This window comes from Rhineura floridana, chromosome 4 (genome assembly GCF_030035675.1).
Source record: "Rhineura floridana isolate rRhiFlo1 chromosome 4, rRhiFlo1.hap2, whole genome shotgun sequence".
Classification (NCBI taxonomy): domain Eukaryota; kingdom Metazoa; phylum Chordata; class Lepidosauria; order Squamata; family Rhineuridae; genus Rhineura; species Rhineura floridana.
Genome location: NC_084483.1, coordinates 153,672,068 through 153,695,266, shown reverse-complemented (window position 1 = coordinate 153,695,266; position 23,199 = coordinate 153,672,068). Strand labels below are relative to the sequence as shown.

Sequence of the window (23,199 nt, the reverse complement as noted above, 5' to 3'; positions counted from 1 at the left end):
CGGTTGAATCCCTATTCCCTGATCTGCCCTCCGACTGACCAGGAGTACCTCTGTTTTATCAGGATTTAATCTCAACTTGTTTGCCCTCATCCAGTCCATCACTGATGCCAGACACTGATTTAGGACCTGTACGGTTTCCTTGGCTTCAGGTGGAAAAGAGAAATAGAGTTGAGTGTCATCAGCATACTGATGGCACCGAACCCCAAAACCCCAGACAACTTCTCCCAGCGGTTTCATGTAGATGTTAAATAACATGGGGGACAAAACTGAACCCTCAGGGACCCCATAGGTCAATGGCCAGGGGGTCGAACAGGAGTCCCCCAGTACCACCTTCTGGGTTCGGTCCTCCAGGAAGGACTGGAGCCACTGTAACACAGTGCCCCCAAGTCCCATCTCAGCAAGGCGGCCCAGAAGGATATCATGATTGACGGTATCAAAAGCCGCTGAGAGGTCCAGTAGAACCAACAGAGACACACTCCCCCTGTCCAGTTCTCTGCGTAGGTCATCCACCAAGGCGACCAAAGCCGTCTCTGTCCCATAGCCAGGCCTGAAACCAGATTGAAATGGATCCAGATAATCCATATCATCCAGCAATCTCTGGAGTTGGGCGACCACCACACGCTCTATTATCTTGCTTAAAAATGGAATATTGGAGACTGGCCGGTAGTTGCCTAGTAAAGAGGGATCCAGGGAGGGCTTTTTCAGCAGTGGTCTTATAACTGCCTCCTTTAAGCATGATAGAATTCTGCCTTGTTGTAGAGAGGCATTAACTACTCCCCTGACCCAATCGACCAGTCCCCCTCTGGTACTTCTAATGAGCCAGGAAGGGCAAGGGTCCAGTACACAAGTGGTGGCACGCACCGCTCCAAGGATCTTGTCTACATCCTCGGGCAGGACAAGTTGAAAAGAATCCATTTTAATTGGACAAACAGACACCAAAGTTACATCCTCAGAGACTGTATCAATTTTAGCATCCAAGTCAGAGCGAATCTGAGCGACTTTGTCCGCAAAGTGCCGTGCAAATTCTTGACAGCGGTCTGCTGAGTGGTCAGAATTACCCTCACGGGGGCTGGAACTTAAAAGCCCCCTAACCACTCGAAACAGTTCCGCTGGACGGCTCCCAGCAGACGCAATGTAGACCGAGAAGAAAGATTTCTTCTTAGCCAGTACTGCCTCGGAGTAGGCCTTCAAATAGGCTCTAGCCCGAGATCGATCAGCTTCGCTCCGAGTCTTCCGCCAACGTCGCTCTAGTCCCCGTCTGACACGTTTCATCAGCACCAGCTCCTTGGAAAACCATGGGGCCGGTTTGGCTCCACTCCGAAAGAGGGGACGCTCGGGAGCGATCGTGTCCACCGCCCTGGCCATTTCTCTATTCCAGAGGTCAACCAGGGTTTCGACAGGATTGCCTGCCAAGGTGACAGGAAAATCTCCAAGAACCGTCAGGAAACCATCCGGATCCATCAGCCTCCTGGGACGGACCATTCTAATCGGTCCCCCACCCCTGCAGAGGTTCTGAGTCCCAGAGAGTCTAAACCCGACCAGGTAGTGATCTGTCCATGACAACGGAACCACCGCGAGTTCTTCCACACCAAGATCACCGTCATCCCGACCAACACAGAAAACAAGGTCGAGGGTGTGACCAGCAACATGAGTGGGGCCAGATACTACTTGGGACAGACCCATGGTTGTCATGGAGGCCATGAAGTCCTGAGCCACTCCCAACAGAGCAGTCTCAGCATGGATGTTGAAGTCACCCAGTACCACAAGCCGAGGGAACTCCAACACCAACCCCGAGACTACACTGGCTAGCTCAGGTAGGGAGACTGTGGAGCAGCAGGGTGGGTGGTACACCAACAGATTCCCTATTCTGTCCTGGCCACCTAACTTCAAGTACACACACTCGAACCCTGAGAACTGTGGGAGGGGGCACCTGGTCAGGGGGATGGTGTCACGATAGACCACTGCGACCCCACCTCCCTGTCCCCCAGGTCTCGGCTGCTGCTGTACTGAAAAACCAGGTGGACAAAGCTGGGAGAGATTAACCCCCCCAGCTTCATCCAACCAGGTTTCCGTAATACAGGCCAGGTCAGCATGCTCATCGAGGACCAAATCCTGGATGAGCATCGATTTTCCGTTCACCGACCTGGCATTCAGCAGCAGCAGTTTTAACCCAGGGGCACTGTCACCGAGACCATCCAGGTTGTTTGAGCGGGAGGACAGCTTGGGGGTTATCAACAATCGGTTACACTCTACCCTCCCTTGATAGTATGACTGTCTCCCTACTTTGTATGTCCCTCTGCCTTCAACAACATTAATGGCAGCCCCTTGGATTCTCTCCTTTACCCCATGGATCCCCTCCTTTACCCACTTATCCACAAACTTATATGACCATCTTACACTAGGGGAGTGGGGCAGAGGCAGTCAGGGAGAAGGAAAGGTATGTGTCAGCCTACAAATATTAGGGGAGAATAAGGCAAAAGGAGCGCACAGTCTTGACCCGTTTTGCCAAGTTAATAACCCCACCGGAATCTGAGACACCCTCCCTCCCGGCGTCATTAGGTGAAGAGAGCCAACGCCTAATTGCCCCTACTTCTGTCATACCCGGTTGAAGAGGCGGCCCAGCCTGATTGGTGGCTCCCCTCTCGACCGCTGCCTGATGCTGGATCTGGGGGTATGATGTTTTCCTTCGTTGCCCTTGCACTTTCAGAAGGAACTGGCAATAGTGGTAATTCAACGCCTGAGCACAGTGACTCCGGATATAACTGGATAGTATCTAGAGTTGCCACATGGTCCTCTCTCCCTGTCCTTGCTCCGGTAATATTGTGCAGGGCTGGTGCAACAATATTAGGGGCCCGCGCCTGAATATCGGCAAGCCGCTTGGTTGACTGATCCAATCTGTTTAAAATTTCTCTCCGCTCTGACGGAGGGAGTGCTCCAAAGGATTGTAGTAGCATAGTTCCCTCTTCAACCACTAGATCAATGTCTCCGTCCTCATATTGGCATACTGCTTGTAATTGTGGGTCCGGGATTCCCAAATGAGCCGTCGCTACAGTAGCTCCTCTATTAACACACATTTCCGTTGGATGCAGATTGATCAATGTGTCCCGGGTTATCCAATCCTCCTCCTGGCCGTGATTGTTTCGTCGGCGCGGGCGTGGCATTAGGTCCACTGGCGGTGCCTGATTTTCAAAGAGTCTTGATAAAAACAAACCCGACTTCCCCAACTCCTCCTTATTATGGTAAATTTGAGTAGCAATGTTCTGGGAGGAGAAAGTGACCACTGCTTGGGCCCTTATACCGTCAAAATGCAAATACTCCACCTGCTCGATGTCGCTAGTAGAAACGGAAGCTGGCACAACAGCCCTAACTGTTTCCACAAGATGGTACTTCCGTTCTTCTAATGGGATGACACCCCGGGGTTTGGGTTAGTTTACGAATACCATCTTACGCTGATTCAGAACCAGGGACCAATGTGGAGCCAACACAGACGATGCCTCAGCAGAAGCTAAGCAGTGATATCATTATCTTTCACATAGGAGGGAATAGCTCAATGCTGGCATCTGTAGCAACAAGTGTAGGCATTATCTACAGTAGCTTCCCCTTCAGAACTATGTAATATGTAGATTTATGGAGATTTAGTTGAAAAATATGAACTTCAATTTATCAACTACATTTTTAATTGAGCAGCAGTTCTACTTTTTTCTTTGTATGGCAGATCACTATTCCATATCACACATTTTTTTATTTATTATTAGAATTATATCCCACCTTTCCTCCCAGTAGGAGCTCAGGGCAGCAAAGAAAAGCTCTAAAACATCATAAAAACAGACTTTAAAATATATTACAACAAAACATCCTTAAGAACACATTAAAACATAACATCTTTAGAAACACTTTTTTTAAAAGCTTTAAAAACATCTTTTTTAAAAAAGTTTTTTAAACCTATTAAAAAGCAATTCCAACACAGACACAGACTAGGATAAGGTCTCTACCTAAAAGGCTTCTTGAAAGAGGAAGGTCTTCAGTAGGTGCCGAAAAGATAACAGAAATGCTGCCTCAGGGGAGGGAATTCCAAAGGATAGGTGCCACTACATTAAAGGTCTGCTTCCTCCGTTGTGCAGAACAGACCTCCTGATAAGATGGTATCTGCAGGAGGCCCTCACGTTCAGAGTGTAGTGATCGACTGGGTATATAAGGGGTAAGACAGTCTTTCAGGTATCCTGGTCCCAAGCTGCATAAGGCTTTGTACACCAAAACCAGAATCTTGAACTTAGCCCAGTGATTGCTTTTGATACTTCCTTTCAAAAGTTGCTGTGCAGCATAGGGCTGCTGTTCAAGAAATACATGGAATGTTCTCTTAGGCATGCAAAAATAATCATGAATGACTCAGCATCCAGGCCACTATTTCTTTTTAAGCATTCTTGTAATTTTTGTAATTTAACCAATTCACTATAGTAAGTTGTTCACTGCATCAGTCAGTTATCCTGCTTAACATTTCTCAGATTCTGAGCCAATGACATTTTAGATTGTTTGCTGACATTACTAGTATTAGCCAACACCTCCAAATTCAAGCCTACTTTGAGAAATTAGCTTTTTCTTACACTATGTTTGTTCTTCAGTAGCAGCCTTAATTTTGAAAGGGTTAGCACTTTCCCCCAAGTGAATAGGTTTATGCAAACAAGTACAAGTTCTAAGAATTAATAAATCAATAATCCCTTAGTTTTATAATTCATGTGGGGCAAAATGTCACTGAGAAGGACGAACACCAACAGTTTCAACAGGTAGCAAATTAATTTTAAATTAGCTATTAGAATATTAGCACAATACAAGAAGTTGCTCAAGGAGATTGTAGTGTCTTTTTGCCTAAAATAAAACCTTAAGAGAAGAATGAATGCACCTACATCACTAATGGGTTGTTTCTGTGAAAATTCTGTCAGTGAAAACTGGATGAAAACGTTTTTATTAGAAGTCTCAATAGTCCTTACTATGTCATCCATTCATCTGCAATAGTGGTAGCCAACTTAAGTGCTTAACAGCCATAACATATCACTCGGAATCAGGATGTTTTAAAATATTATTGGCAGCTCAATCAGCAAAAAACAGTTTTATTATGGCACGAGCTTTCATGGAGTCCACTTAATCACATACACAAGTATAATCCTCAAATGCACAGTTGTGCAAATACACACACACTCTAGTTAGTGGCCAGCAATGCTCACCTGACTTCCCAATGCTACTTCCACATACCAAGAGGAGCAAGGCATCAGGGAGCTCTGGTAAGCAGCAGTGATGTGAACTGTTGGGAAGCCAGGTGAGTAACACTGCTTAACTTGCACCACCCCACCAGCTGCTATGGATATATTTAGTGTGCACACACACACACACCCCACAAACAGTGGTAAGTGCCAGGGGGAAGTTGTAAGCAGTGAAGTTAGAAGGTAAATGAAATGCAAAAAGTACAGAACGTGACAATTCATTTGGAGCTGGAATTTATTTTATAGGCAAGATAAGCACAATAGCCCTTTACAACAGCAGTGATGTGCTAAAACAATCAACTTGGTAATGCTGAGTTAATTAACAAGTGTAGTGGGATAAGGAAGTCATCATCTCTATTCAGACCAAGATGAACAGAACTGAATATCTTGATTAATTATAATTCAGCAGTTTCACCCTGGAGCATCCCTTTAAAATTCCTTTGTTCAAGTATTTCCATCTCAAGAACGGTGGCAGAACGTCCTGGTAGACTGAAATGTTCTCCTACTGATTAATGAATACTCCCACTTCTGATGTCAGATTTCTATTCACTATTTGAATTGGGACTGGGCTTTGTGTCTTATGTAGAATGTAGGAAAGCATTGCTTGCAGATGATGGCATATATTATGTTGGCTGATGAACAGGTGAAAGAATCACTGGTGTTGCGCCTAATATTGTTAGGTCCTGTAGCAGTGTCACTAGAGAAGATATGGGGACAGAACTGTCATCCACGTTTGTGGCAGAGCCTGGTTCCTGTGTTTTTTATTCTTTGGGGTCCTGTCCCTGATGAGTAGCTATTTTAGGTTAGGATGCTGTCCCCAAGCAAGAATAGGCCTGCTACCCAAGGATTGACAGGGGAAGTACCTTTGTCCAAGATGGATTGCAAATCATTGATGAAACACTGAAATGATTTTAGCTGGGAGCTACAGGTAGCAACAAGTGATGCTCTGTAATTTTCTCTTCTGGGTCTGTCCTGAAGTAGGTTATTCCTGAGTATGTCTGGTCTTACTTATCAATCCCATACGTATTCACTCAGAAATAAGTACCACTATGTTGAATGGGAATTACAGATTAAGTATACATAAATTTAGGTCACTCATTCCCCAGCTTTTCTGGATGCTTCGAGTTCCTCAGCTGGAATGATTGAGGAAAATTAAGAGGCAGAATACTACTAGCAAACTATAGCAACATTGATACTAGTCTACAAACTGTTGTTACAAATGAAGGATAAAGCTATTACAATCAGCAAATTAATATTTTTATAATACTTAAACACTGAGGACCCAAGAACTTTAAAACTGGGCTATAGCCAAAGCAAGTATTTTCTCACAGCTCCAGGTTGGTCTGCTGCATCAGCTTTTTTTCTTTTGGTTATTCCCTTTTCTTTATTCACAACTCTGCCTTGGCCCCCAATAGTCAAATCCTTACCAACTGCCCAGTTTTTTTTTCAAAAAAAAATCCTAACCACAGATTTCAAGAATCTCCCAAATGTAGGACTGCAGAAGCTTCCCTGACTAATCCAAAACCAGAAATCAGCATTCTTAACAGCAGCAATATATTTAGAGTGTTCAAAGAACTTTAGACCAATGCACTCTGTAATCCTTATAGTAACCTTGCATAGCCTATATTACACCCATATTGCAGTGGAGGCAATTAGAAAGATAGCAGTTTGCCTAAGGCAACCTCAACCTGGCGCCCTCAGAATATTTTGGACTACAACTCCCATCATCCTTGACCATTGGCCATGCTGACTGGGGCTGATGGGAGTTGTAATCCAAAACATCTGGAAAGTACCAGGTAAGGAAAGGCTGGTCTAAGTCCACTTAGTAAGGTGAAATGTTGATGAAATCAAGTGAGAACTGCCAGCTTGCATGCAAACAGCACACTTCATACCATGAGATACTTCCCAGTTCAAACTCTTCACCGCCATGTTAGCTCTTAAGAACGTCATTCTAATATAATGTACCACTTAGAAATATAAAAAAGCATTTCCTCAAAGGCATAAAATCAACTGCCAATTCCAGCCTGAATTGGATGTCCAAAGGGGGCAATTTGATCCACTTGAAATGAAATGAAGCTCACAAAACTATATTTAGTTATGTAAGGACAGACAGAAATGAAAGCGATATTAGGAAGACAGTACAAGTGCTCAGTACTTCAGTGAAGGAACAGCTGCAGTCCCAAATGGCTAACCAAAGGATTTCCAACAGATTTTAAAGTGTTGTTTAGAAAACAGAGGAATGTCTACAACAAACTGCCAAAAATGTATCAGTACGATTGTGAAGTTCCTAACCAGATCTTTTTATTTTCTTTCATGTTAACTGTGCCAGATGTCAGCTCAAATCTAAGATCATGCTCTGTGATTCTTTGCTAAAAAAAAGTGCAGCAGGTGCCCACAAAGATCAGATCCTTTTCAGTGGTAGCATCAATCTCACAGTCTCCCTAGGAAGGCTACTCAGCCCAAACACTGGATATTTTTAGATTCCTTGCGAACACATTTATTTTCAGAGAAGTCTTTTGCATTGGCTAATACCCAAGACTTGGTGCTGCAGTAAAGCTATGCTCCTTTTATTGATTACTCTGTTATTTTTATTGTTAGGCTTTTCGGCAATTTTTATTAAATGCTGATATTCTTGTCTTTCTGTTAGCTACTTGCTTTTTCTTTTTTCATACTGATAGCAGTTGTTTAATTGTTTTAATGATTGTTAACTGCCTTGGTTTACCAGGAATTATAAAGCAGGGCACGTTATTTAAATAAATAGAAGACTTACTCTGCACAGCAGCACCAACTTGTCATCTACAAGATCTAGTCCAGGTATGAAATTCTGTATTTTCTCCAAGATGTTAGCCAAAATGCCTGGGGCAAAATGTATAATCATGCATAAGATGCACTGCCAGACAGTATAAAAATGTAGTCACATTTTATATAAACTGTGTGGGCTGCTTCTCCAAGGAAGCCAGAAATCCATTTCTCTAATAAAAAGAGGATATCGGAGTACCTTCCTAGAAATATGAAGGGCTGAAAAATCTAATGCATTTCTACTCGCCTTCCAGATGACACAAATCATTTCAAGAGGAAGAATTCAGTTGTTTTATACTAATGATTTCCTACACACACACACAAGTTATAAACACAATATGGCTTCTATTGATGATACATTTTCAAGGAGTTCAACATACTCCAAGAACATTCTTGCATTCTTGGTATGTTATATATTTCTAATGTTTCCAATGGCTACTTGGATTTCCCTAAGCTTTGAGACATAAATCCTGGAAGGTCTGAGGGTACATAATAAAGTTTTCCATGTGAATGTTAAAAGTTCTAATCAAACTAGTGAGATGTGCCAATAAGAACAAGCATGCTGGGTGGGCCAGAGAAGCCATCTAGCTCAGCAACCCATATACCAAGAGTGGCCAGACAGATGCCTCCAGGAGGTCCACAAGCACAGCATGATGGCGGGATCTAATCAAATATTAATTCCCAAATGTATGTGTTTATATGCCATTTTCACAAAAGTTCAAAATAAATATAACATCCCTCATCAATAAAAGCATTTACTACTCCTTATTGGGGACAATGATCACGTAGTTTGCCCAGATTTGTAGATTAAATGACATCCACATGGAAACAGACGTCAACAGCTCTTTCTGAAATTATACTGAGCCTCAGAAAGCAGCAAAAAAGATGCTTGGAGCCGGGTAGAGTATTGCCTTTGTAGTTCCACTGGACCTAGAAGCACCTCAAAACCTTACTGTGATGTCACAGACAACCCCCATAACTCTTCCTCAGAGCAGGGGCAAAGTTAGCAGAAAGCACAAATATTGGCTGACTACAAAGTAGAATCCAAGTCTGTACAGGACAGGAATACACTGTCAATTATGTGCTTATTTTAAATCTAGAGAAGGATCCCTTATTCTAAGTAACAGGATTACCAACCTAGATGGGTAAGTAAAACTTTGGTCTGGTACAGATGAATTCCAGTCTCAACACAAATATCTGATATTCTGTCGGCCCATTCACAAAACGAGGGTTAAAACTCTGCTGCTTTGCTTTCCTAAGTGAAGTGCCTTATGTGAAAGAGAAATAAGGTGTTCAGGAAGCAGTTATTTCCAAATATGTTCAAATTCAATATCCTGATCTTAGACCTCTAGGACATTCCCACGGTGACGGTTACCTGTGTCTTTTCATGTCCCAAGTACAAGCCAGCTTCACTGTGCAATACAGACAACAAAAATAAGCCACAATCTGTAACAAGAGAAACATTTGTTCCCTTCCGTCTTATCTTCTGTAATGCCACCATTTTAGTAGCACTTCAGTTACCAGAATGATTGCATCTTGGGCAGAATCAAGAGTTTCCACTATTAACTACTACAAACCAATATATTTTTTAAATGTTGACCATTTAAAAATTATTTTGAAGTACCATTGGAACAACTCATACCACTTTCACAAATCCATTTTAGAAACTTTAAAAACCAATCGAATCAAAATACATTCCAAGTACACATTTTAGAACAAAATGCACAAGTAAATATTTCTGCATCCGGGCCCTATTTACTTATATGTGTGCCCTTCGGCATTTCCTTATAATGTCTCTGTGTTACTCTATGAAGAGTAACTTTTGGCAAGTACTAGTCCCAAACACTGCAAAGAATTTCAGATGCATCATCAAGTGCAACAACAGTCTTTACATATCCAAGACTAAATAAACTGTTTTGCTTCCTGAAACTGGATTTGGAAAATTAAATCAAAGTGTACTGCCATATACTAACTACTTGGAAAAGAAATGATAAGAAGTCCTCAAGACAAAAATCTCAGTGCAAATGCCAAATATCTTTTGATAATTGAGAACTCTATATGCATCCCATTCTCCACATGCAAATACCTTTGGACATGCAATTTAGGCTTAAGATAATGTCTGCTGCTGACAATCAAGTTGGTAAAAAGGCATTCAGGCATGTGTACACAGAGAGAATGAGGGGAACAAACAATTCAAGTTCAAGTCTGGATATGTCTTTTAGATGAATATGCTCCAATAGTCTCAAATGTGTTTTAAAATTGCTGTTTGTATAGACAGATGTTTTTCCCTTCTATGCAGAATTCAGGATTATGCAAAATTTGTTTTCTACCTCAGGTCTTAGCTTGGCAAAGTTGCCAGTCCTGAAATGCTGGCAGCTATACCATGTACCACAGGAAAAGCATGTTTATATAGCTGGATCTATTCTATTCTGGGGTTTGGCTTGGCTTAAAAACAGGCATAGGCCCTACAATAAGTGCCAAGAGAGCTTGTGCTCTGTCTTCAGCCCTCAGAAACACACAAGTAAACAAGATAGCCTCAGAAATCTCAGCAATTAAAGATATCTAGTCTCAGTAGTTCCTCCCCACTCCTTAAATTTTCCCTCCTAGAGAATGTGTCCTGAGAAATACTATTGATAAACAGAACCAGAGCTTGGAAAAGTTACTTTTTTGAACTACAACTTCCATCAGCCCCAGCCACCATGGCCACTGAATTGGGCTGGTGGGAGTTGTAGTTCAAAAAAGGTAACTTGTCCAAGCTCTGAACAGAACTCACTTTAAGCATTTTTCAAACCCAATATACTCTGCAGGTATGTGGTCTTGATGCTTGAACAAAATACTGAAATGATTGATAATTTGGACAACAATCTTAGGCTGCCATCCTAAACTCTTACAAAGGAGTAAGTCTCCACTGAACATAATAGAGATTATTCCTGTGTAAATTTTAAAATTTGTATATTTGTTTTTAATGTTTTTAATTGCTGTGAACCGCCGAGAGAGCTTCGGCTATGGGGCGGTATATAAATGTAATAAATAAATAAATACGTAGTTGATGGACAACAGACACAGAGTCACTGCATTCAAAAAGCAAAATGAGCCATGAAAGGACAAAACAAATTGCTCAATGCTTTCTTTATCAAAAGAAGATTGAAAAGAGGAACTTAGAAAGGTTCTAAATATCATATAAGGGTGGGTAATAGATGCCAGTGAGGATTTCAAGAAGGTGATAGTAGATCAAATGGTTGTTATATCACTATGACTGATTTGGAATTTTACATTTCTGATAAGGAAAAAAACTAGCTGTCTAGATCCTGAAGCTATTTAAAAACCACCAGAACTAGATTATAAACAAAACAACATAGTAAGCATTTCTCTAAAAATGGACCAAAAGCAACTAGCCACTGATTCTACACACACACAAAATGAAGCTAGTTGAAGGGAATATTGGAATGCTCATTATTATTATTATTCTACTTCAGCAAGATGAGGTCCTACAGAGGTCTCATAAATAATTTAGGTGAAATGTCTGACAAAATACCACAGGGTGGGTATATACAAACAGGTGAAAATTCAAGAAGAATTTTACTCATTATTAATGTTGAAGTATGAATCACCAACTGCACCTCTACAAGAATATCGCTATTCAACACTGCTATTAATAAACAGATGCAGAAACATAAAAATATACTGTAGTTGTAATACAATCAAAATGTATACAGGGAGAAGTGTGCATAAAATTGGAGGTTTCCTTGAAGTTTCCACCGCTAAATAGCCCGTTAAGAACATAAGAAGAGTCTGCAGGATCAGGCCAGTGGCCCATCTAGTCCAGCTTTTTGTTCACACAGTGGCCAACCAGATGTCTTCAGTTCAGTTCATGTGGCTGGCCTCTTCAGTTTCACGCACAACTGCGTGGAAATTTCAGTCTGTATGAACAGTTGTACCCAACTGTGAATGTTAAGAAAATAATAAAAACTTTCAGATAAGAACAAATACAAAATGGGAAGCAACCATGTCGGTCATCATACTGCTATAGACAGTTGGGGATGCTAGAAGGTTACCAAACAGAAATGCACTGCTATTGGCTACCCCTTTTCGGTTTTCTTTATTACTAATTGTATCTCGTTTTAAGAGTAAAAAGAATGGGAGGAAATTTCTGGGCACAACAAGTAGTTTGTATCCAGATGAAGAAATATTTTACTTGAAACATGTAAAGACTGTCAAAATTTAACATGCACATTCCAGATCAATGCAACTAATTGGTGTAGCCCTTCTTCTGTGTGTCTAAGTCTGGGACGTAAACACACTTTAAATAATGCAAACTGAAAGAAGTTCAAAATGAAAGCAAAGAGCACAGGACTTAAAATCTTTGGGTAAAAAGTGAAGAACTAAAAGAGGTAGTGTTAAAGGGAGGTTCAAAAAAAGTAATTATTCTTTAGTACTTCAAAAGCACTAAAAACCACTACATACTGATTCAAGAAATATCTGTTAAAGGAACTCCAGGTTTTAAAAATCTTAGGCAACAAAACTTGCCTAAATCATTCAACTTACCAAAATATGTAAAGGCTACAGAACCACCTGCCAAGGTAATTTGGATACAATAAGTCTGACAGCTGCCGAGATCCCCCTCTGATCTATTTTGTGTAAGTTGATATCACACATATCCTCTGTGCATGTGTGTGTAACTCAAGAAAAGTGACATTTTCTTGAGGGCATCAGGTTTAAGGCACTGAATTCTCTCAAGCTATACACCCATATTCATATCTACTAACCTGCCCCAGACCAGCTTAAGTTATTTGTGGTACATCAATACTCTTTTTAAAAAAGTACAAAAGCTTTCCCATCTACAGGAAATTCCTACTCACCACAAGTGATTCAGGTTCAGGACACTGAGCCCAAAAAGCTTAGCAATATTAAAATACTTAGGTGAAATGCACAGCTCTTTCATTTGCCTTTGTCAACAAGTTTAAGGTATAATAGATTTCACATTTCACTCAAATATGCAATACATTTTTGAAATCACATATTATATACACAAAGTATTTATGTCGCTGAGATATAACTGACGTGGAATTTTATGTACAACCTGACATTTCAGTCAGCCTATACAGTGAAGCCTACTGATAGTGTATATTACTAAGTCAGCCAAGCCTCTTATCACATCTTCTCCTTTCCCAGGATGCCTCTAATGCAGTGATGGGGAAATTGTGGCCCACCAGGACCACATTCACACCAGACATATATTCCACTTTAAACCATCATGGCTTCCCCCAAAGAATCCTGGGAAGTGTAGTTTGTGAAAAGTGCTGAGAGGAGACCACTATTCCCCTCACAAAGCTATAATTTCCAGAGTTCTCTGGGAAGAGGGATTGATTGTTAAACCACTCTGACAGTTGTAGCTCTGTGAAGAGAATAGTCTCCTACTCTCAACTACCTTCACAATCTACCCTTCCCAGGATCCTTTGGGTGAAGCCATGACTGTTTAAAGTAGAAAAATAGTGGAATAAATGTCTGGTGTGATTGTGACCCAGATGCTGCTGGACTTTAACTCTCCTGAGCCCTAGACAATATGTTCAGTGGTCAGGGGTGATGGGAGTTGTAGTCCAACAACATCTAGAGGACCATAGGTTCCCCATCCCTTTTTTATTGGGTAACTGCTAAAGTGAGCCATTGAGATACCTACAATCTACTTTGCTAATCTCAGAAACTGTATTTCAAAAAACTCAAACAAAAAACAGAAATCAGGATCCACCATAAGTATTAGCATACCCACCTAGTTTTATATAGGCCAAAGAAATACACTTTAGATAGGCATGGCCTATAAACTATTCAGAGGCAGGATTACCACTTTTGCCTTCAACCTAAAAAGTAAGGACTAGTTCCTCTGTACCGATGCCACTGCACTGCTTATGCCATTATTATTCCACTGAAAGTCACAAAACTGGGACAAGTGTTCTCATTAACTTTGGGCAATGGGAAAAACAGATGTGAGGAGAGTTGGAAACAAGGATTTAAAGCCACACCCTTTTGGAAAGTTCTCTGCCATTTCTAGCATGGATGATGAAGGCCATACAAAGATGACACACCTGGGGGAGTCCAAGACAAACTTGACATCTTGCCATAACTGAGAAGTACATGGCAGGGACTTGACAAAAGTTAAAAGGAAACAAAACAAGAGCCAAGGAAAGCAGCCTGGCGATCAAGTCACTGACCGGTGTGTGTGTGTGTGTGTGTGTGTGTGAACAATCAGAGAAGGAGGGAGAAATCAAGCAGGAGAGGAAGAGATGAATAATGGTTTTTTTCGCCACTCTCCCTCACTCGCTTTCCTGGAAGAGCGACTAGGCCCTCAAATCCCTAGTTCCCCACCACTATGATGCAGCTGAAACAGTCGCAGGCCTCGGGAAGAGATCCCTGTGACAGTCGAAGGGCCGTCCTCCTCTCTGGGGAAGGAAGTGGGAGGAAGGCGCCCAATCTTTGAGAGAGGTCGACAGAGATACGACTCTGCTTCGCAGCCCTCCCCGCCGGGCCCCAGCTAGCACTATGGCCCTCGTTTACCCAACCCACTCCTCAGGCTGGGAAAACCCAGGCCCAGCAGTAGCGGCAGCCGCCACCCCACGCCCAGCCCCATACAGGCCTGGTCCCTCTTCTCTCCCCACCCCCGGGTCCTCGACCACGTACTCACCCCCAGAACCCGCAAGGGCAGCGGGGCGGCAAGCTGGGGGCTTTGCTGCGCTCGCTGCCGGCGTCTCCCATGGTAGTGGCGGTAGTAGTGGTGGTGGTGGCGGCGGCCGCAGGAGATCTCAGGGTCGGGGTAGGGGAAGGGGCAGCTCAAGGCGGAGGGTCCAGGCCGGGGCTTGAAGCCGGGATTCCAGGCCGGTCAGCTGGAGTAAGACGCTACCACTGCTGCGGTGGCTGGGTGGGTGGGTGGATGAAGTGAAGGCAGCGGCGGCAGCGGAAAGAGAGGCAGCCGCGCCCTGTGGTGTTTGAGGTGACACTGAGCTGCGGGCGGGCGGCTGCCGGGGACTTGTGACGGGTCCGCAACACGCCACCCCCGCGGGCAGCGCGCGCCCCCTGACCCAACAATGCCCTCTGCTCCTCCCCCTCAGGCGAACAGGGTGGTCTTGCCCAGCCGCAGGATCGAATGTGAGAGGAGCGTACCAATGTCCAAAAATAGGGGGAGACTACTATGGAGGAAAGAGGAGACCGAGGCCAAAACGAGCAGTTGGTGTGAGGGCTAGTGCTGCTCCAGCTTTAAAACAGAATGTTTTCAGAAGCAAATGAGCTCAACTACAGTATTTGGGAAAATATAAGATACCCCCTGCAGCATTATCTACTTATGGTACGATCTGAAGAGATTGAGTCCGGGGTGAGGCAGATAAGATTCTGCGCATGCGGGAAAGTAAAAACCCGGAAGCAAGAATAAAGTTAAGCGTCACCGGTAGGAGCTTCCCCTCCTCCGCGCTTATGGAGTTCCCTGCCTAGACGGGAGTAACCCCGGGAATTCCTGTTGGGGCTGCCCTACTGGCATTGTTTTCTTCTGGGTTTTTTTTCTTTCTTCTTCTCAGTCATCACACTAGAAGAAAAGACAGTAGGGCTGGAGGATCCAGGTTGTACTCTTATGCACACTTTCCAGAGAGTAAACCCCATTCAAGTTAGTTGGATTTACAGCTGAGTAAGCATGTACAGGGCTGCGCTGAAAGTCCCCAATTTAGAAGAAAGAAAAAGAACCTTGTACCTGATATTGCCATCTTTTCATCTCTTTTCTTTACAGAAAACTCCGTCCTGTACCCTTAAGAATAGCATGGCAGCCCCCCCCCAAAAAACAGGTAGAGACGCCTCCCCCCCCCACACACACACACTAGAGATGCTTCATCTGCTACATTTCGGAGAGCCAGTGTGGTGTAGTGGTTAGGTGTTAGACTACGACCTGGGAGACCAGGTTCGAATCCCCACACAGCCATGAAGCTCATGGGGTGACCTTGGGCCAGTTATGCCTCTCAGCCTCAGAGGGAGGCAATGGTAAACCCCCTCTGAATAGCGCTTGCCATGAAAGCCCTATTCATAGGGTCGCCATAAGTCGGAATCGACTTGAAGGCAGTCCAGGAAGAAAGGATGCTGCTGTTAAGAAACAAGTGCCGCCCCATTGGTAACCCTGCCTATGACTTGTGCCTTGTGATGACTCATACTTATAGCATTTAAAAAAGAGAGAGATAAGTGGTATAGGATCTGGTTGATCATAACATACTTATTCAGAAATGATGCCCACTATTCATACTAATTTTTATTAAAAATGCCCAAAATTGCTAAAACAACAAAGAATCCAGGGTCACTCTAGCAAATGTATTGTAGCATATCCTTTCATAGACAGTGCTCCTATATCATCAGATGCATGAAGGGTTATCCTCAGTAAACTCTTGCTGTGAGGAAGGGTGGGATATAAATCAAATAATAAACAAAAAAAGAAACAGGAAAAGGGTTTTTTGGGGGAGGGGTTGTCTGGCACTATCATTGACATCCTTCTGGCACCAAGATAAAACATCTCCCTGGCATTTGATGGATTATGATTAGTTTGCTGGTGGCCTAATGAATGAAATGTTATTGCTGCTGAAGTCTGTGGGGTGTATATGTGTGTGCTGGATCTCCTTATGTGTTACTGAAATGGTTTTATTGACATGTATTGTTTTGGTTTTATGCTATGCCTGTTGGTGTCATAACCTTTTTGTAAGCCCTTTAGAAACTTCTTGAAGTAAGGGAGTAATAAGTCAAATAAGTAATAATAGCGTTTAAAATGTTGTAAACAGTGGGATCGCATGGCTTTGGAATGTATAAAATATAGTCTGAGAGTATTTGTTTAACAGAAGTTGTATACCTTTTAATGGTAGATAAAACCTCTAAGCAGTTTAAGTATACACCATAAGCACTGTGCTAATTCACAACAGAAGTAATTGGTGATAACACAATCATCTGAAATTTGCTGTGTTAATATCTGTAGTGGGATATAAAATCATTGTCTTTATTCATGCCCAGAGATAGTTCTTGATATGTTATAATTACTCAAGATTCACACTGAAATCTCCCATTAAAGCTTCTTTAGCATGGCCAATTTCAAGTCACCAGCAGCATGATTTAGGAGGTTCAATTTTTCTCCCACTTGTTGCTTGATGTTGCCCTTTCTGATACCAGATTTGTGTTCATTTATTCCTTTCTACAGAGAGACTGACCTGTTTGTGCCACCTAGAAAATAAGTATTTAACAGAGTTTAGCAGAATCTAGGTGATAGAATATATTGCATTGTAAATTGCTTTGAGGTTGTACCTGACAAAAAGGTGTGATACAAGATATCCAAATAAATAAGATGAATAGATGAATGTTTGTCACTTGGTATTGCACAAAATGGGAGTTCAATAGGACATTCTTCCAAGTAGGTGTGCATCAGATTATAGCCTATGCCTAAGGGGGTGGGTGGGGTGCTACTTTTTGTTTAAAATAGCCCTGCTTGTGTGTCTTTAACAGCAGCCAGTAGGAAAATACCATAAAGAAAACAAGCAGTTGAACCTTTTCCCCATCTCTTTATCTTTGTGTTGGAAATGTACCTGCTAAATTCTACTTCTTAAGACACTGGAGTAAGCAAGCCAGGACTAGTAGAGACCTTTAAACAGAAGCCATTTGACACATGTAATCATGCTGGAAATACTGAAACAGCAAAAAAGAGCTGAGTTATTAAATCTGAAGGGCCTTATACCTTTTTTCTGTCATTTAGGCTGCAATTCTATGTACAGTACATTTACCTGCAAGTAAGCCCCATTGAACACAATGAGCTGGTTTCTCAGGACACAGTAAGGCAAACAATGGGTTACTGGGACCATGCAAACATGTACACTCCTCTTCAGGAATCCATACCATTCTGGTAAAGCTCAGAGCTTGGAAGTAATGAGTTATAAAAAATTAATTACTTTTAATTTATTACTTTTTTGAGGAACGAGTGGACAATTCCTTTACATTTTGATTGTAATAGGAGTACTGTTATTACTTTTGAGGAGTAATTGTAATGTTTCTGGCATTACTTGGGGGGGGAGCAGGAGAAGTCTTCTGCTCCTCTGATTTGTGGATGAAAATCATGTGCCTCAAACTGGGCTTCTGTGCAGCATTGCTCTTCCCTGTGCTCTATGGGTGGGTAGGAGGCGACAAGGGAGGAGGTGGAGAGCGAGACAGGGGTGGAGTGGAGAAAACAATTGTTTTAAAAAATGCATGGTGGTGGAGAAAAATTGAGTGGAGGGAGAAAGGAGTCAGAGGGCAAGAATATGGATAAAGGAGAAGGAGGCAGCAGCAGAATGGAGATAAAGAACTGTGGAGGTGAAAGATGACAACATGTGTTTATATGCGTGTGAATACTGTGTTTGCATTTGGCACGCAAAATGACCTCCGCTGACCTCCCTGGCTACTTTGCTGCATTTGCAGTATTTTAACGTTTTTGCATCTTAGGGGAAAATGTTTGCTTGGGTAGATGTCCCTTACTTGGTGGCAGGGCAGGGTCTGGAAAGTGGTTAAGTGAGTATGCTTGCTGGCTGAGTGTGTGTATGTGTGCGTGCAGGGGTTGTACTTGGTTTGACGTGCAAAGATCTGAGTAGTGGCCTCTGCCTCCCTCCTCGCTTCCCTTATCAGCAGAGAGACCACCACTGCTATCTTATTCTACCTCTGTATGTATGTGTTTATTTGTAATGTTGTTTTAGGCAACTTAGTGTACAGCAGCCAAAGCCAGCACCTTGTAGGCACTCTAGTTTTTTTAAAAGTAACTTAACTGTAATTGTAATGATTACTTTTGAGTAACGGTAAAATAATCAATTCCTTTCCAAATAATTGTAATTATAATTGTAATGGTAATTTATTCCTTTTTGCGGCCATGTAACAGTAACTGTAATTTATTCCTTTTTAAAAGTAATCTTTCAAGCTCTGGTTTGGCTTACCATGTCATTTGTATCAGGTCAGTGGGAGTAACCTCTGAGTAAACATGCAATTGGATTGCACTGTAGAATTTGTAATGTGCCCATCCAGTAAAGTACCTATGAAATCCTAAATCTGAACTCTTTCTGTTACCCTCATCTCAGTAGTTTCCTCTTTCTTTGTCTCCAGTGTATTCCCCACAGGGTTTAGTCTTTGCCTTGGGTATTAATGAATCTAGAGAGCCAGTGTGGTGTAGTGGTTAAGGTGCTGGACTACAGTCTGGGAGACCAGGGTTCAAATCCCCACACAGCCATGGAGCTCACTGGGTGACATTGAGCCAGTCACTGCCTCTCAGCCTCAGAGGAAGGCAATGGTAAACCACCTCTGAATACCACTTACCATGAAAACCCTATTCATAGGGTCACCCATAAGTTGGAATCGACTTGAAGGCAGTCCATTTCCATTCTAGTATCAGTGTGTCACTGATGGAAGATCTAGGGAATGGACAATTCATTCCTTGATAAGACTGCATCTGCTGAGAAATGGTAGCTACTCCTTGTCTTACCACTATAGTAGCACTTACATCAGGAGATTGTAAAAATGAAAGAGTGAAGGAGGTAATTGAAGATAGTTATTTAGAAGATAAATAAGCCTGTTTAATTTTTTTTAAAGAAATATTTAGGCTGCAGTCCTATTCACTTGGGATAAGTCTCTTGGAATTCAGTGGAAATTACTTGTGAGAAGTCATGCATAGGACTGTGGTGTTACATTTGGCAAAGGGTGCATATTAGCTAAGAAACTGCAGATTTTTTTAATTAAAGGAGAAAATATTCTTGAAATGGTGGGACATTGCTCTTGGGCATAGCCTTGCACAATGTTTATTTTTAAATGAGTTTAGGATTTATGTGGATAACCACTCATATTTTCATAATTAACAATAAAAAACTTTAACCAGTTCCATACTCTAGGAATGGAAGTGTGTGGAAAGTATGTTGCTTCTTATGCTTTTCATACAACAGATAGAGCAGCTTATGCATGTGTCTGTTGCAGCAGAACTGGTCACACATCTGTGAGCTACTTTTACGTCTGTCCACAACATAGCTTAAAGAATTTTCATAAATGTGTGATGTTCCAGATACTGTGATGAGAGACACTCATAGCAATAACAGTTCTGTAATACCAGTAGACAATGAGATGCTCTTGGGCATATAACTGCAACAACTGCTTCCAAGTCTCTGAAGAGTGATGATTTGTACAAAGCCTATAGATCACAGTTACATAGCCCAAGTGGACATTTATGACATCAGAGGTGACACGACAAATAGCCACCATTCATTTTACAGTTAATTTGCATGTGACCTTACTAGTAGTTGTGATCAGATGGAGCCATAAGGGTACTTTTGGCAAATCAGAAGTTTGGGGAGGGGGGTCCTGTAGCACAGGGATGGGGAACCCTTGGTCCTTCAGATGTTGCCAGACTCCAACTCCCATCAGCCCTAGCCAGCATGACTAATAATCAGGGATGATGGGAGTTGTAGTCCAACAACATCTGGAAGGCCAGAGGTTCCTGATCCTTGCTGGAGCAAAAAGGTTGTCTCTTTTTGTGTTCATGTAATTAGCCAGAGTTACTCTCAGTGGCATCTTCTGATTCCACTTATTGATAGAATAGTGTTATCCAGCTGTCTCGTCTCAATATTGTGTTCTTGTGCTTCCCTTATTCTCACATAATAACCTCATTCTCTTGCTTGAGTTAATTCTTTATTCAATTGTTCCCTTATGTACCGCCCCCCAATTCTGATATCATGGTGCAGTAAGGAGCATCAGCGGCAGTCACCCACGAGAGATCCACAAGGATGAAAGTCAGCCTGACCTAATAATTCATGAGGCCGTGCTGTCTCCCCAGATTTGGTTTGTAAGACCATCCTGTTAATCTATACAGTAGATATTCTAGAAATCTAACTGGCCTTTAGGATTGGTTGCCTTCAGCATCAAACTGAAACAAATCCACTTCAAATAATCAGGCAGAGGTTGAAACTGAAAAGGCTGCATAATATAACAGAAAAGGAAAGAAAGCAACATTTCGATTTTAAATGGGGATTCTTCTACCCTTCATTTATTAGTTCCCATCAACCACAGAGTCAATGTCTCTTATCAAATATGTTACTTGTAACAAATTTGAATGGAATTACATCAATAAATGATACCATTTTACCCCTCAGAGTACTGTCTGTAAGTAACAACTGGATATATTCAACATAGTTCAAATGGAACCATTCCTATAAAGTCCAATTTTATCAGCACCTCTTCAGCCCGCTCCTTCTGTGACTCTGCAGTTTATATTTAAAGGTTTAAAGCCAACAAGCTTCAGAGACAGCAAGTTGTAGCAGAACACAGGTTCTCAGCATTTGTCTCATTAGGCATTGCTCTGAATGTTCCCAGCTGTAATTAAGAGTACATTTGCACCCAGACTAAGTCTGGAAGAAGTTATTGCTTTCCCCAAATTTCAGGTAGACTCAGGAAAGTGAGATACTCTTTAAAGTGGATTTTATCCCCCCCCCCCGTTCCTTGAGGTGTCTGAACAACTGTCTGGTGAAATACTGCCTCTTTTGGCCAACTTCCTCGACAAGGAAAGTGGCTGCTGCCAGATTGGAGATTCTGCTAATTCAGGGATGAGGGACCTCTTTGCTAGACCATAACTCCCATAATCCCTCGCTATTGGCCACGTTGATAGAGGCTGATGGGAACTGGAGTCAAACAACATCTGGTTGGCCACAGGTTCCCCCCACCTGTGCTAATTCTTCCCCATCAGAAGTGAGCCTCTTACTACAGATTGTGGGAGGGAAGAGTTTCAGAGCTGCTCTTTTGCCTTTCAAATTCCTTAGCCCTAGCAGGGTTGCATTTCTGCTGGTCTAGCTGTTCCTGTGATGTTAACAGCTACATAAAAGGCAAAAATTCAAAAGTGCTATTATCCCCATCATAGTAAGCTGCCTTATGCCAAGTTAAACCATCTAGCTCACTGTTATCTAGACTCCACTTTGACTGCAACAGCTCTCAATGATTTCCAATAGGAATCTTCCCCAGCCCTCGCTGGAGATGACGGGTTGAAACTGGGACCTTTTGCATCCAAAACATGTGCTCTGCCATTAGCTATAGCCCTTCCTCCTCCATGTAAGGAAGAACACTTACTGAATTTCTCCTTGTGATTCAGCTGTCAACAGTGCTTCCTCATACATCAAGGGGAACTTGTATTGGCTGAAGAACCCTGGATATGTATATTGCAGGGAATGGATATGCTGAAACAGCATGTTCAGTTGACTAAATCAGCAGTGGAAAATCTCAATCCTGCAGTCTAATTAGGCCCACCAGGCCTCCTTGTTTGGCCTTTGGTGTGGTTTGACCTAAACCATACCCACCTGTCCATCATATGACTTCAGGCATGGGACAGGTAATTCGGAAGGGCCAAATTGAAAAAGGATAGGGACCTTATTTTAAACACATTCCTGATTCTTCTACTCCAGACACTGGTAGAATATGATCCTTTTAAAATTTGGCATCTTTTTCTGTTGCCTTGCAACAACAGATCAAAAAATGCCACCACACCATGACTTATCACCACATCCAAAAAGTGCAGAATTACAGCTGGAAAGGAAAAAAACGGGAGTGTACTTAAGATTGTGCTCCCAATTCTTCCATTGCCAGTCCAAAATTGACTTAATACTGAACTTAGAGTGTGGTCCCAATTCTTTCCAAGCCACAACTTCAAAGCTGAATTAGCTGATGTCATATGACATCAGATGATTGACAGGTGGGTGGCTCCATCTACCTGTCAAAGTAGCCTGTGGAGGAGCCAGTTCCTCACCCCTGCACTAAAGAAAAAACATTTGGGCATGGCCCTTGAGAACATTCTGTTATTTTTTGCTGCAAAATCCTGAAAATCCTCCAAGTAGGATGGCCAACTTTTTTCAGGCTGGAGTAAATCTCATTGCCATAGCAGGACTTACTTCTGAGTGAACATGCATGCATAAGATTACATTGCAAAGGGGAGACATAGAAGCAAAAGTTTAGTAGATGATATATCCTATCACTGCATTCTGGGAAAAGCTTCACTTCTTGAAATTCTGTTGTTTCAAGTAAGGGAGGCATTAAGCTTCCTTAGCTGGGTGTATTCCATATATTGCATTCCTGAGACATTAAGGATTATTATTGTTTG

The 23,199-nt window shown here is 42.3% G+C and overlaps 1 protein-coding gene across 2 annotated transcripts in view; it reads right to left on the bottom strand.

The window, feature by feature from the left end:
- Positions 1–15,410, bottom strand: part of ZFAND3 (zinc finger AN1-type containing 3) — a 263,984-nt gene extending 248,574 nt beyond the window's left edge. The window contains exon 1 of one of the 2 annotated variants that reach the window (XM_061624889.1): positions 14,731–15,410. In XM_061624889.1, coding sequence (XP_061480873.1) covers positions 14,731–14,801 — 71 coding nt within the window. In that variant the 5' untranslated portion in view covers positions 14,802–15,410. The remainder of the gene's footprint in view (positions 1–14,730) is intronic. The other variant, XM_061624890.1, reaches the window with a different exon arrangement.
- Positions 15,411–23,199: the final 7,789 nt, after the last annotated feature.